We start from the raw sequence: 15,609 nt of genomic DNA, 5'->3' as shown, positions 1-15,609 counted from the left end.
TGCAGTGTTTGCATTTTGCACACATGCCTGCCTTACCCATAGGAAAAGGAACTTCATTAAAATATTCCCAAATGGGGCCTCTTTTATAGCCTGCTGCCATTATAGATTTTCTCCTCCAGGGACAGAATAATGTAATAAACCTTAGGCTATACAGACAAAGATCCCAAGACTTGTGGGGTATTTTGCTCAAAAGGTTTCACTTCAATTTTTACTGCTTTCCTCTCCTTCCTCACACTTAGCTCCTTGTGCAGATCTATTCCACTTCAAACAATCTTCTATTCATTTAACTTCTTGAAACTTAGCATTTAAGAGGTAAGGGGTTGATTCTGAGTACATTGATTTGCAAAGGAACAATGGGATTAAGGTCGTTTTCTCAACTCTGGATGTTTATTTTGAGAACTGCAAAACCAAGTTTGAGAACTGCAAAACCGAGCATCTATGATAATATCTTCTAGATAGAAAAATTGCTCAAAATAATCCTACAGAAGCTTCTGAGTGCAAAGAAAATGCTGTACCACTGAGCCAGGGCCCCCTGCCTTGAATTTACAATTCTTACAGTTATCAGTGGGGAAGGCACTGGCAAACCACCCCGCAAACAAAGTCTGCCTAGGAAACGTCGGGATGTGACGTCACCCCATTGGTCAGGAATGACTCGGTGCTTGCACAGGGGACCTTTACCTTTTACCTTTACAGTTATCAGTGGATCCTAAAAGTAAAGTGGTTCAGGTTAAGTGGTTCTGGCTTGTTACCTCAATTGCAAACATAAACAAAATTCTAATATTGTAAGATGGCAGAACAACCCCATGGAAGAAAGTGCTTTTATTTTTGTTTATAATGGGGAAAGTGTGAAAGTTCTGCTGACACGATAGTGAAAGCCTAATTGTTGTGTTGAATACTTAATGGAACAGTTTTCCAAACAGTTTTTTTTTTCTTGAAGCATTAGCTTGCAAGACTATAAATTGTCTTAGCCAGTATTGTAGGTAGTGTCATCTGAGAAATGTTGTGTACTTGCATTGTGGTCTTCACAGTAATTAATCTGAACAATAAACAGTACATACGGCTTAGCTTTCAAGGGTCATATTTTCATCTGACATAGTGATGCCTTTTCCACACTGATTTTCTGGCAAAGCAACAGTGTAACTATGCGATGTCAGCTACAAATTACATCCTTTAACTAGGTTTAGTGTTAGCACCATCTTCCCATCAGGCTCTTTTTGACATTGAGAAGGATGGGGCATGAAAGTTGGTTTAGAAGTAAGGTCTTGCAATTTACGAATGCTGAGTATTGAGCATTGCCTCCTCTGATGGGTGCCTGGAGTAATTCGGTCAATGATAAATGGGGATGGAGAATGCTCTTACTGTATATTCTTTGCTCTTTCTCTTAGGAATTTGACAGTGATGTTAGAAAAAATTGACACCAAACTGTATAGCAAGGTTGCTTTAATGGTGTAACACAATTATAATTTTGCATATAATATGTGCTGGGTGGGAGAGCATGCATTGAAGTTGTAGTGACTTTGTTGCTCAAAATTTTATCACTTAGCATATAGTAGGCACCATAAATTTTAAATGTTGTTTTGCTTTTCCACAGCCAGGTGTGAACAGCATGGATTCTCAAGTTGGTATGTATAAACAATTTTTTTATATAATTTTAGTTAGAAAAGGTGCAATAATAAAGAGATTTGTCTAGTCATGTTATGATTTAAAATTGTTAATTTGGATATACTACAGGAATATGAATATTCCTTTGTTAGAAAAGAATCTTACATTTAAAAGCACCTTGTGAATCAGTTTTGCATATTTACTTTAGCAGTCTTAAATCTTTCTATATTCAAGGGACCCTCCCCCCTTAATCCTCAGGGGACAGAATGGTACTTGCTGAGATTCATGTCTTGTGACATCACAGCCATACAGGTCCTTCCAGAAAGCACACAGAAAGGCAGCTTAAAAGGAATTTATGTCCTAGTAGGTGGGGTTCCCTAACTCAACCAAGGATCATAACAGTAGAAAAAGCTAATTATTATCATATATATTATTATTATATTATCATATATTAGTATATATATATGATAATAATTAGATTTTTATGATAATAATTAGATTATATATCTCTCTCTATCTATATATTTTCTCCCTAAAATTCAGTCTAGTGACTCTTGCATGAGAGGCAGAAGATTCCTTACAGTGTTAAATGTTGCTGAATTGGTTTAGAGAATTTTCTTTAGATTCTTATAATTTAATCCAGAATCTGAGTAGGTGTTCTGGAGAAGTTACTTGTCTGCATTGGGGCTTGAGTGTGCAGAAGTATCTAAAAGATACTTGAAATATTTATTACTCTGGCAGGAAAAAAGGCTATTGTAAAAAGATGCAACTAGATTTGTCTGTGTTACAAGGATATAAATCCATAATATAGTCTTCCTGAAATAGTTACTTTCAAGAACCTTGTGAGTTGTAACATGTAGATGCTAGTGTCTTCTCAAGGACTAAAAGCCATTTGAGCGACATTAAAGAAGGTACAGCTGGGTCTCTAGCTACGTTCTCTAAAATTTGGTTTTTCATATTTTATAGGTTTGGCACCCCCTGGAACTCAGGTAAACAAGGAGCTTTTTTAGGTTTTCATAGTTTCTTGTTGTTTCTAAAATGTGAGCCATTTTCTTCTTTGTGTGTAATGGGGTAGGGAGTATGCTTTCACACACTTGTTGATTATTTAAAAGAAAAATCTTCATGTTATAAATTCACAGTAAGTTAAAGCTTGCCACCAAAAATATTTTACTCATTCAAAAGGAAAATGAGAGAAATACGTTTTATTGGATTTCCCCTCCAGTGCTCCCCCAGATGTCCCGACTTTTCCATTTGAAAAATTGGGAAGGGGAGCCCAGGGAGCATTTTTTCTGAATTTTTTGGTTCCCTCCTCCCAAGTTTTCACATCTTGAGGAGTGACTGTCCTACTCTCTAATACTACTGGGCATATGTTTTTAATAGGAGGTGGGTACAAATAAATCCACTGGCATAGGCCCAAACTGGATGGTTGGTTGCTGAATTATGTTTGCCTTATCAGGTCAGGCTTATATTGTATTTTGTATGTGCATCAGGTGCAACCATTGGAGAACAGAAATAAAGGAGGCACTCAGTGTAGCAATTTCTAGGTTTTCTGAATTCCAGATGTTCATTTAAAATTAAAATTGGAATATTGTTCATCTTGATCTCATTGAAAGCTATATGTTTGTCCACTTTGTACGTCATCTATGGCAGTTTTAAACGTTTTGGTCATGATTTAACCAAAATTAAGCAGCTACTTAAATCGTTCCAGCTGTAAATCCTTGTGAGTGCTTAATTTTGGCTGGATTGTGTTCTTGGTTGGATATGTGCCACACATACTAATCTCTGATCTCAAAGAACTGCCAGAACTAGTAAACCTGGCTCTGGTAATTTATTTACTTCTAAGGCAGAGATGGGGGGGCATTAATCTAGGCGAAGTGTTGCCAATTCTAAATTTTCAAGCAAGTTTTACAAAACAGGCATGTGTGAAGGAAAATATATTTTCTAATACATGTACTCCCTCATACAGACTTTTTAGCTCTTTCTTGTATGTGTCCTGTAAGTCAACGTAGTGTTTCTCCTTTGGAAAATACCTTGAGCTCAATCACATCGCCCCTCAGCACACCTAGAACAGAACTGAATAATTGGGAATTAGACATACCACTGTTCAGCTTTGTTTAATATATATATATATATATATATATATATATATACACACACACACACACACACACGGGGGGGGGGGCTGCGAGATCTGCGGGGGGAGAGGGAGGAATCCCATCTCCCCCCATTGCAGAGTTTGTCATGGCTTCAGGCCCCACCTGGAGGCCTCTGAGGCCAGCCGCAGCAGTGGTGGTGCTTGGGAGCTGCGGCTGGGCTCGGAGCTACTCCCATTGGCCACCTCTGCAGAATCATGGTAAGTGTGCTGAAAATCCTTTTTTTTATTGGGGAGGGAGAATTTAAACCCTCCAATATATATATTTTGTAAGATTTCAGATTTTTCTGCAAACCCTGGGGATCCCCCAAGTTTGCAGGAAAATCTGTTTAGTGTTGGTGTGGCTCCGTCTGTGGATTTAGATATTCGCCAGTGGAAACCACATGTCTCTATCAGATATATAGGTGGGTTAAGCCAGAAGTACAGGATTTGTTGCATGATATAAGGGTGTTACCTGTATTCTTCTCTCTAAGTGATATAGTGGAGGACCATGGAAGGCGAAAAAGTTATTGATTAATGAAAATATTAACTTTGCTATTTTTGAATACTGTTGTATTAAAATGCTAAATGTGCACAGTGGTTTGGATCTTATTTTTAGTGCAAGTGGAATGGTGCTCGAAGCAGTAAACTTTCTAAACCCCCCCACACACACACACACAGCTACAGCATGTTGTGACCCTGACTGCTTGGTGGGCCTCCAGGAGTAGAATGAACTGGTGATCTACCACTGAAAGCGGAAACAGTTTCCCCCATGTAGGCTTATGAGGAAAACACAATGTTGTTCATATCTTGCACAATATTAAATTGTGTGGTCAAAGTTAGGGCAACTTAAGTATATCAGAATAAATTGTAATGCTGGTTCTCTGATCAGCACAGTGGCTGTATATCACGTTGCACCCCAGAATTAAAGGAGTTTATTTTTATGAAGTATTTTAAGGACATCTATACAATCACGTTCTTTAAGTAGCTGTAAGCAAAGACTATTTAAGTTAATCATGGCAATGTGAAGAGAAAATGTTAAAAAGGAGCCAATTGTTGTTTACTGGAATATACTGTTGACCTAAAAATACCTTTTCTTCACCAACTGTCTTCTAATTAACTACTACCTGATTGTTGAGTGGTACTTTTAGTGTAAATGTATTTTTCTGCTGGTCAGGTTTTGTTAAATTTTTCACTCAGGGTTAGATGTTTACAGAGAATGGTCTTGCACAGGCACACAATGTCCCCACATTGTAGAGAGTCAGGATTGTACTTTGCTGCTAGGCTTGACTGTTACATGCTTTTTCATATCACATCTGAAGATAGGCCTACATGCATAGGTTTAATTTGTAGTGTCAGCGCTTCCTGGTTTTGAGAGATCACAGTTGTATGCTTTTCTTTTTTTTAGCCCACACCCCCAGTAGTTTGTCCTCTTCCTCAAGCTACCACCACGAACAATTCTGCTAATGAAGAGCCTTCAAAGCAGGTATCGTGTTCCTTCTGTAACTTTTTTTGTAGCCCCTTATATTGTACCCCTCTGATGCGTTCCAGAATCTCTTTATATGATTCCTGTTTTTTCTAGAAATCACTATGGTCAGAGCATAAGTCACCAGATGGAAGAACATACTACTATAATAATGACACAAAACAGTCTACGTGGGAAAAACCAGATGATCTTAAAACACCTGCTGAGGTAAATAAGCTAAAATTATAACTGGTCAATCATTCTTAGGATTGAGTGGTGTTTCATAATGGCATGGCATTTAAATGAACATATGTGGGCAGAGGGCAAATTCACTCTGGGGGCGGAAAAACCAACATTCTCAATCTGAAGTCTTTCCAGAGGGCTTGAGAGAAGCCTCTGAGCCACAAGAGAGAGGTCTGGCTAGACCATCATTCATGACCTCATAGCTCAATGGATTGGCGGAACGCAACTGGTAGGGTTCAGATAGATAGTCTCTCATCATTTGTGCATGCTGAATCCTGGTTTGTGCACATCACATTCCCAGAGGGGCCAGCTGTCTCGCTGATGGTCTCCATCTCCATGGACATCTTGAAAGTGGCCATGGGGGAACGCTGCCCAGAAGGGGTGGCTGGGGAGCATCAGAGCTGCTTTCCCCTTCCTCTGCTGAAGACAATGTGCCTGTCTTGGCCAGCAAACACACCATTCTCTGAGAGAGCTCACTTCTCCAGCAAATGAGCCTGCTCAGTGAGGCGTCCCATGATGTGCTGGTCACACATGGTCACTAACACGGTTGGTGCTGGGTGAGAGTTCTAGCGAGACTCAATGCCCTCTTGCAGCCTTTGCACTAGCAGACGTTTCAGCAGTGTCCTGCGCCCAGGTTCAGAAAGACGCCCATCATCCCCTGAAGTTTTTAGATGAAGGGAATGACAAGACCCAGGTTTGCCGTGTCACATGGGCTGAGGGATCTCCACCATCTGGGAGAGAGTCAGCTGCTCCACGTTGTGAACACTATCCCTCCGCCTTCAAAGTGTCTGCTTCTAAGGTCAGCTTGGTAAGGGTGCTCTTCTGCTCCGCCAGATGCTCAAGTGCAGGTGGAGTTCCAGCAAGTGTTGATGTCACTGAGCAGACAGCACTCTAGTGTGCCCATCAGTGCCTGTTTCTGGGGCAACAGATGTGTAGCTTTCACACTGCAAAAAGTGACTCATGAGATTCTGGCAGTTCTGGAGCAGACACTGGAAATCACAAGTTGTAGCTTCCAATTTTGGATATTCTGCAGAACTCGCACCCAAGGCATTCTTCACCACCAGGTGAAGGAGAAGATCCATGCAGTAAATCTACCTCTGGCCTACAGCCTGTGCTGCTGCCCAAATATTTACACTGCCATATTCACCATGAGGCCCACGGAGACACACCTGTCTCTCATACCACTGACTTCTTCCTCAGTGGCAGCAGAGATGCCATGTGCTCCTTGTCGAGTACCTGGGCAAGGAGCAAAGCCTGGTAATAGTGAGCCCAGTGGTCTCTGTCACCCTGCCTAGTGCAAGTTACCCCAGCCCAGAACATCCTTGGGTCACCACCTGTGCGCAGTCAGTGAGAGGTACATGTTCTGTGGAGAGCCAGCATGGTGTAGTGGTTAAGAGGAGTGGTTTGGATGGTGGACTCTAATCTGGTGAGCTGGGTTTGTTTCCCCACTCCTACACACAAAGCCAGCTGGGTGACCTTGGGCTAGTGATACTCAGCCCCACCTGCCTCACAGGGTGTCTATTGTGAGGAGGGGAAGGGAAGGCGATTGTAAGCCAGTTTGATTCTTCCTTAAGTGGTAGAGAAAGCTGGCATAGAAAAACCAACTCTTCTTCTGTGACTGAGGGCAGGTCAGATGCGGGAAACTCTGCCTTCACATGGTCCCGGGCAGCCCTCTACAAGGAGGGAACCATTGTTCCACTCAGCCTGGGGTGAGCAGGAATTATGTACTAGGCAGAGGACTCTGTCCTCTTTGCCCATGGTCAGAAAGCTATGAGAGAATCATGATTGGGCAGTTAGAGTTCCCGTTAACATGTAATCCCATTTGCCTGGAAGAGATGCCTCCTTCCCCCCCCCCCCCCCCCGTTGCTCATGAGACCTGTTAGAAGGACAAAACCCAGGCCTGGGATCTTCAAAATGCCAAGCCTGGATATTCCTGAATATTTCCAAAAATATTTGGGACCCAGATACCAGTATTGCTGAGAATCCCAACTATCATCCAAATATCCAAATATACCAAAAATATCAATAAGATATTGATAAGATATTTTTCAGGTATATATTTGGACTGGATATATCCAAGTATATATTTGGACTGGATATATCCAATTGCACATCCCTATACAGAACTCCATGTACAACCCTTGGATCCTGACTATGGTTTCTAATGACATTAACCTCACATGTTACTCAACTTATGCTTTATTGTATTGCGTGCCAACATTAATAGTGTGATATCTTTATTTCTTCTGTAGCAAATGTTGTCAAAATGTCCATGGAAGGAGTATAAATCTGACTCTGGAAAGCCTTACTATTACAATTCCCAAACAAAAGAGTCACGCTGGGCAAAACCCAAAGAACTGGAAGATCTTGAAGGTAATTTCCATGGAATCTTTTTTTCTGTCTTGATTTAGAGTTACAGCATGATGATAGTGCAGTGAATAGTCCACAAATAGCAATCAGATTTATGTCAATGGAATCAGGATTGGGCCCAAACAGAATTGAGTCAGTCACTAGGCAATGTGTTATACAACAACAACAAAAGAAGGGAGGAGAGATTTTTTGTCAGGGTGCGGTGTCCTTTTTCCCCCAAGGCTTTCACAGGCTTTTATGACCCGGAGCTTGTGTTTAGAAAGTTAAGTTTGATTTTCAATCTCTTCATTGCAATTACATTTTTATTGAGCTGTTTTGAATTACACTTGGGCCATAGACAACAAGCCTGGCACCAGATAGTCCCATAAAACAAATGTTGCTTGTGCTGGATAGTTACTGGTGTGATTTGAAAGTAAGGACTGGGAGGAGCCATGGCTCAGTGGTAGAGCCTCTGTTTGGCATGCAGAAGGTCCCAGGTTCAATCCCCGGAATCTCCAGTCAAGGAGACTAGGCAACTAGGTGATGTGAAAGACCCCAGCCTGAAACCCTGGAGAACCACTGCCGGTCTGTGACTGACTTTGATGGACCAAGGGTCTGATTCAGTATAAGGCAGCTTCATGTGTTCATGTGTGACCGGGGCACATGTGATGAATGGCAGTAGAAAAGATGTTTTGACTAACCAGGATTTGGTCCAATCAGATAGGATTGTTGTGCATTCAAGGTTACACTGGGAATGGGGCATTCCCACCTTCTTGTTAATATTGACTTATCTTCTACACTTGTCACGTACATAATAATCTGTCACAACTACTGATGTGTACTGTGCCTAGAGCATTTTAGGATCCGTTTCTGAAGCTGAGTAAATTACACAGTTTTATTCAAATTAATTTGATACGTTTTTTTCCCTACAGCAGTGATTAAAGCAGAAGAAAACAGGTATGTTTGAAAATATTTGATTTGAAAAAAATTGCATGGTTTATGAAAACTTTTTAAGAAGTAAATTTAATTTTATCACGTGCTAATAATGTAAAATGTCCTGGTTTCCTTTTAATCTGTAGAACTTTTGAGTGTGTGTACAAGCATGCTTGCACACTTAAACATTTACTGTAGCTGATTTTTAAATTGCAATTAGAACACAGAAGGCAGATTGTACAATTGCCCTCGACTGTCCTTTATTATTTATTGACTTCATTTGTGCCCCACCTTTCTCCCCAATCGGAACCCAAAACGGCACACATAATTCTCCTCCATTTTATCAACGCAGTCCAGGAAGGTAAATTAGGCTGAGTATGTGTGACTGGCCCAAGGTCACCCAGCAAACTTCCATGGCGGAGTGAGGGTTCAAATTTGGGATCCCAAGGGAAAAATGAGATTCCCCCCACCCCCAGTAAAAGCATGTGGGCATGGTCCAAACCATTTCTTGCTGCTGTGTGAACTGTCCTAAGGGACTGTTTGGACTTGTTCTTCCTTTGTGAGATTAGAATTAAACATGGGTCTCCCAGATCCTGCTCCAATACTCTCTAACCACTACACCACACTGGCTCTCCTTTTCTTCTAATTGATGAGGGTTTAAGTTTCTCTAGAAATATTTACATAAAACTTCTTAAAATATAGCAGTTTTGAAAACAGTTTGCAGGGATGTCATCTGTGTTTAAAAAAAGAAATAAGACACATTGGCCTTGTACAAGTGGAATGAAGTCCACAAGCTCTACCCATGTAAGAGGGATGAGTCCATTGCTGAAGAGACCCATTTCTTTGCTAAAGCCCCCTGTGCTACATGGAATACTGCCCAATTCTCAGCAGCAGCTTTGGGGTGCATAAGTGGCTGCTGCAGAGAAGAAAGGTGCTAAAATGGCTTTTGAGGATCTAACACAATTTTCATTTTCCTTCATTACATTCACTTCTGCTTGATAGAGTGCTAAATGTACTTTTTTAATTCAGAAAACATTAGTTTCCCTTAAATTTTGTGTGCAAAACCCTATGTGACCACTATAGGTGAACTTGGGAGTCTATGAAGCTGCATGTTTTAAATTCTTGCTTCAGACTAATTTGTGAGTTGTGGCCAGTAGCACCAAAGCTTCACTTACCAGTTTACTTAGGTTGTATGAGAAAAACCTGGCTGAAAACTGCAGATCCATGCCCCTCAGCCCAGCCCAAATTGCTATCCTATGCAATTTCTGTTTCAGCAGGGTTAGCAAGGAAAGATAAGGTGGCAGGAGATTGCCAGTTTCTGCAAGATCCCCTTGATGTACTGGACTTAATTAAGCTCTTGAGGAATTGTATAGAGTCAGTATGGGCAAAGTCTGTGTTCTGCGTCATTGACATTTTTCAGGGGATATGGGGTGACAGAAGAATTAGTCATCAGTGCAAACCCATAGCCCAAATAGGCTTTTGCCAAGAATATACTGGGACACCCTCCCTTCCCCCAGTAAAAACAAGTACGTGCAGGCATGGTCCAAACTATGGCTTGCTGCTGTGTGAACAACCCTGAGGTGGGGATTGTTTGGACTCATGTGCTTCCTTTTTGTGATTAGAATTGAATGATCAGCTGATTAGATGCTTCCATCACAAATCATAGTTTGCTGTTGTGTCTGAACAATGGCGTACACTTTCACTGTCAGTCAGGATCACCAAGTCTGACTCTGTCCTGGCTGGCAGGGAAAGCGTAGGCCATAGTTTGCCACTTTGGACATGATGGCAGTCTGTTAGCTGCAAAAGTGGAAATGTATAATTAACTGGTGAAGAAGAATGGGGTAAAGGATGCCCAGGTGCCCGAAGATCCGCAAGGGCTTATTAATGTACTAACAAAGGAACATGTATGTATAACTGAGGGCAGCTGGGAGTTATCCATTATTGCTTGCCTTCCCATCCTCCCCCCCCCCCCATCATTGGTGGGGGGTGATCTGCTGTAAACCAGTTCTGTAGTGGCAACTGGTTTATTTAAATGCCATCTTGCTGTTTAATTAGTGTGATATTATGTTTTTAGCTTGATGTTTTAGGGATTGTATGTGATTTTATAGAGTGTTATCCGCCCTGAGCCCAGCTTGGCTGGCTGAGTATTGAGGGCAGGCGATAAATTTGAATAAATAATAAAATGATAATAATACGTTGTGGTGAAATTCCTGTTGTTCCTCCAATTGACATTTGTTTTTCTTTACTTAGTGGTAAATCAGAAGAAACCGCTTCGGCATTGTCTGCAGCAGTCGTTGCCACAGGGGTTCCCATTGCAGCTCCCACTGTTGCGGAAACTCCGGCTGCCCCAGCTGCCCCAGCTGCACCTGCAGTGGCAGCCCCTGAAGCGGAACCTTCTGCTGTTGCACCTGTTGCTGAAAATGAAAATGCAGTCAGTGCTGCAGCCGAGGAGCAGGCTCTGCCCGTTGCCCCTATAGTGCAGGAACAGACTGCGGAAGTTGTCGCTAACTCCATAGAAGAAATTCCTAAACAGGAGTCCACAGAGTAAGTAGTACCTAGAAGAGGACCCTTTATGTTTAAAAAAAAATCGGATTTGTCAAAGAAAATGAAGCTAAAGGGTAGAAGGCACATGAACACAACATATTTAAAAATCTGTGTGTGTGCTAAGTGCCGTCAAGTCACTTCCGACTCATGGCGACACTATGAATGAAAGTCCTCCAAAATGTCCTACCTTTGACAGCTTTGCTCAGATCTTGCAAATTGAGGGCTGTGGCTTCCTTTATTGCGTCAGTCCATCTTTTGTTGGGTCTTCCTCTTTTCCAGTGACTTGTCATTTCATGATGTGACCAAAATACGATAGCCTCAGTTTAGTCATTTTAGCTTCTAGGGTCAGTTCAGGCTTGATTTGATCTATAACCCACTGATTTGTTTTTTGGGCAGTCCACGGTATCAGTAACCCTCTCCTCCAACACCACATTTCAAAGGAATCTATTTTCTTCCTATCAGCTTTCTTCATCATCCAGTTTTCACATCCATACATAGTTATAGGAAATACAATGGCATGAATTAATCTAGTCTTGGTGGCCAGTGACACATCCTTACACTTCAAAATCTTTTCTAGCTCCTTCATGGCTGCCCTTCCCAGTCTCAATCTCCTTCTGATTTCTTGGCTGCAGTCTCCCTTTTGGTTGATGGTGGAGCCAAGGAATAGAAAGTCTTGAACCATTTCAATTTCCTCACTGTCAACCTTAAAGTTGTGTAGTTCTCCTGTAGAAATCTTTTGTTTTCTTGATATTCAGCTGTAGTCGTGCTATGGACTTTCTCTTTTAACTTTCAGCAGTAAAAAAAAGAAAATCTGTAGGGGGTAACATTTTGGATTTTCATATATTTATAATATCTCACATAGAAATCCAATTTTGCAGTATGTTTCTTAGTAGATGGTCACTGTTGAATACTAACCTTATGTGTATTTTATGGATTCTCGAGAACTTCATAAGGAACCCTGGGGAGTTACTGGGGGAAAACGAGTACATAATAAAGATGGAAGAGAAGTACGGAAAGAGGAAATAAAGAAAAAGAGGAGGGATATAGGAAATCTTTTATTTTTGCCGTAGCAACAATACACCTCCAAAGATCCTCAATAAGTGTTCAGAAAGTTTAATTCTTTTTAATGTTACTTTTGGTATACCTGCATTTCCAAGGGCTCATGTTGCAACTGAAGGGTAAAACTCTTAACCTAATTTCATTTGTCCTTCTTTTAAAAATGTTTCTTGAAATAGACCACTGTGTTTGCACGGATTCTCCCCTCTTGATTTCAGGATGTTCTCTTGGCTTCTTGAAAAGGGCTTTGTAGAAACATATCAAAATAAAGTGCCTTCTCCATTTAAGATGTTAAGGAACCAGCTTTTTAATATTACTAAACTGGACATGTAGTAGCAATATAATTATGGTTTTAATGGATGCATTTTTACTTATGAGAAATAAGAGCAGTCTGGCCCAGTTATCCTTGAACCTAGATATACCTCAGATGATTTCTGCCTATGCTACCATTTGTGGGAGGGTTGTGGGGGAGGGGAAGAAGTTCAGTATCATTATTTATGGCTCTCACCCCAGCGTCTTTTCATTTAAATAAGCGCCAAACCTTACTTGGGTAACTAACAAATATTTTCTTTTTCAATCTATAGTGTTGTCCCCAAAAAAGATGAGGAGGAAGCCCAACCAATTAAAAAAACCTATACATGGAATACAAAAGAAGAAGCCAAGCAAGCATTTAAAGAACTATTGAAAGAAAAGGTTTTTATATTGCATCTAATATTTAATATGTGAAGAGTTGCACGTTTAATACTTGCTTTGAGAGAACTGGCTGATTTTTGTAAGAAATTTTGAAAAAGGACATTTATGCTGAACTACACATGGAAAAAGAACATGATAGACAAAATGCCTTAGTCTAGAATTTGGGAGTAGGAGAGGAAGAGAAATTGGGTCTAAAAACATTGACAGTCCTCTTGTGCCTCTTGAATTGTCATTTTTTGTAAAAGAGTCTTTGTGACATTTCTTTACTAAGTGGACCTGTGTTACAGACATTGCTACAGAAATATCATTGTAGGTTTGAAAGGTTACTGTGTTACTGTTTTCTGAGTTGGCCAATGATGCTTTTAATCTACTTGCTTTTCTAGAAGTGGTTGGAGAAACATAGTGGTAGAAAGTGTCCTGTGTATTATGTTTGCTAATTTTATGGAAGCTGTATTTTTTAAAGTGAGAAACAGGAAATTATGACAATTCTTGAGACAAATATTATTTCGATATCAGTAACATTGATAGTGGTGTCTCACAAGTTAGATATGTCTATTAAGTGTACTGTTGCATATACAAAAATGACAATGGCAGAAGTTATATTATTCACTTAATATTTTCACAGCGTGTACCATCCAATGCCTCTTGGGAACAAGCTATGAAAATGATCATAAATGATCCAAGATACAGGTATAATCTATTCTGAATCCTTTTTAACCGAAGTGGGAGTTTACATAAATTAATGTTCTGCTCTTCATATAATTGTTCAAGTTGGCTCATCCTTTTTAATAGTGACTTTCATCCTGTAGAAAAGCAGTCACTCTAAACACTTTTAGAAATTCTTGCCTTGTATATAGGATTAAAATAATTCTTTGAAAAATTAATAATTGTAATGGCTGTTTTATGTATATATAATTAAATACTTTCTTTTTCTCAATTTGCAGTGCTTTGGCAAAGCTAAGTGAGAAAAAACAAGCATTTAATGCTTACAAAGTCCACACAGAGAAAGAAGAAAAAGAAGAAGCAAGATTAAAATACAAAGAAGCAAAAGAGTCTTTCCAACGTTTCCTTGAAAACCATGAAAAGATGACTTCTACGACCAGATACAAGTAAGATGGACCTGATATGCAATGCTTTTTGGGTGGATTTAAATCACAGATTTAAAATTCTTTAGCTTGGAGAAGGTTAGAGGGGAAAATAATTATGAACTTTTAATTCTGTTTTACGTTTAGAGTGGATTTGCACAATTTATAATAGGGTAAGGAGGGGAATTTCACAAATCTTATTGTTAACATGTTTCACCCCCACCCCGACCTGCTTTGGGTGTGATGTGCTGGGTAATCCCTGTACTGGGAACCTGCTCATCTGATGAGCTGACATAACACAAAGAAGAGGCAATAGGAGTCTCTCTCTTTCTGTTTCCTCATATGAACCCTTACCCGTCTGCTACAGTCAACTTCAGGGGCCCTCCTTCAGGTGCCCCCTCATCTAAGGCAAGACAGGTGACAACCTGAGATTGTTATTTTGACTTATATGTATGCATTTTAAAGCTAATTTCAATTTTTTTGATTGCTGCCTCAGGGGCTCTTAAGTCTGGTATGAATGGGGGTGTATGTCAGTAGGACTGCTTTCAAATGATATAACCTGGGAATCTGAAGAAAGAATTCCATTTCTTTAATTAAAAAAGACCTGCCATGGCAGAGTGTGTATTCTATTTGATTTTGCCAAGAGCAAATAATTTTGTGGTAATAAACCCAACTTAGGTAGCATTGCATGATCCAAATAAATTATAAATATCTGATCGTCTTGTTTCACAATTTTTCCCAAGGGATGGGGTGACTAATGGGGAAGAGCAAGAACAATCAAAATGAATATGTTGATACTGGAGTCCACAGTTTTTTTCCTTATGATTCTCTGTACAGAAAAGCTGAACAAATGTTTGGAGAGATGGAGGTCTGGAACGCAATATCTGAACGTGACCGTCTTGAAATCTATGAAGATGTCCTGTTCTTTCTGTCAAAAAAAGAAAAAGTAATTATTTTTCTTTACTGTGTTGAATTCTTTCTACCTGTTTTTATTCTTTCTTTGTAGAGATTTTAGAACTTATACATTTCTTCATTGTAACTGGAAAAAGCTGCCTAAATTTTTAACGATTGTGAATACAGATATCAATCCTTTAGTTCTGACTGTGAAAGCTCATGGCTAGTTTTTGACAACTAACAATGTGTTTCATCTTTAATACACTATTACTTAAATGTATGCTCCATTTATTTCAGACATATTTTCACCAAGTGCCTTAAATTAACTAGCTAAATTTAACATGAATCTTATGGAATCCTTATGCCTATCTGAATCTTGTTGGATAGGAGAATTTGGCCAGTTACACTTCCTTGTTAACAGCATATAACATTGTAAAATAGTTAAGATAGAACAAAAACAAAACGTGATATAAAAGTTAAACCGTTCTAGGAGAAGTCTTTGGGTCCAAACTGAATTCTGTCTGCACTCTGGCAATGCAACATTTTTAGTGTCACCTTTCCTTATGAAAGAAGCATTGTCATATGGTGGTGAATTTCACAAGCAGCCCAGTCCT

The 15,609-nt window shown here is 39.9% G+C and overlaps 1 protein-coding gene across 1 annotated transcript in view; it reads left to right on the top strand.

Moving 5' to 3' along the window:
• Positions 1 to 15,609, top strand: part of PRPF40A (pre-mRNA processing factor 40 homolog A) — a 36,007-nt gene that overhangs the window by 8,492 nt on the left and 11,906 nt on the right. Inside the window, 11 exon segments of the mRNA XM_056861114.1 lie at positions 1,592 to 1,622; positions 2,569 to 2,591; positions 5,142 to 5,219; positions 5,316 to 5,426; positions 7,694 to 7,814; positions 8,723 to 8,747; positions 10,974 to 11,267; positions 12,908 to 13,016; positions 13,642 to 13,706; positions 13,961 to 14,125; positions 14,939 to 15,047. Coding sequence (XP_056717092.1) covers positions 1,592 to 1,622; positions 2,569 to 2,591; positions 5,142 to 5,219; positions 5,316 to 5,426; positions 7,694 to 7,814; positions 8,723 to 8,747; positions 10,974 to 11,267; positions 12,908 to 13,016; positions 13,642 to 13,706; positions 13,961 to 14,125; positions 14,939 to 15,047 — 1,131 coding nt within the window.

The sequence above is a fragment of the Euleptes europaea genome, chromosome 15 (genome assembly GCF_029931775.1).
Source record: "Euleptes europaea isolate rEulEur1 chromosome 15, rEulEur1.hap1, whole genome shotgun sequence".
Lineage (NCBI taxonomy): Eukaryota > Metazoa > Chordata > Lepidosauria > Squamata > Sphaerodactylidae > Euleptes > Euleptes europaea.
The sequence above is the reverse complement of the archived record's forward strand: the minus strand, read 5'-3'. Positions and strand labels throughout refer to the sequence as shown.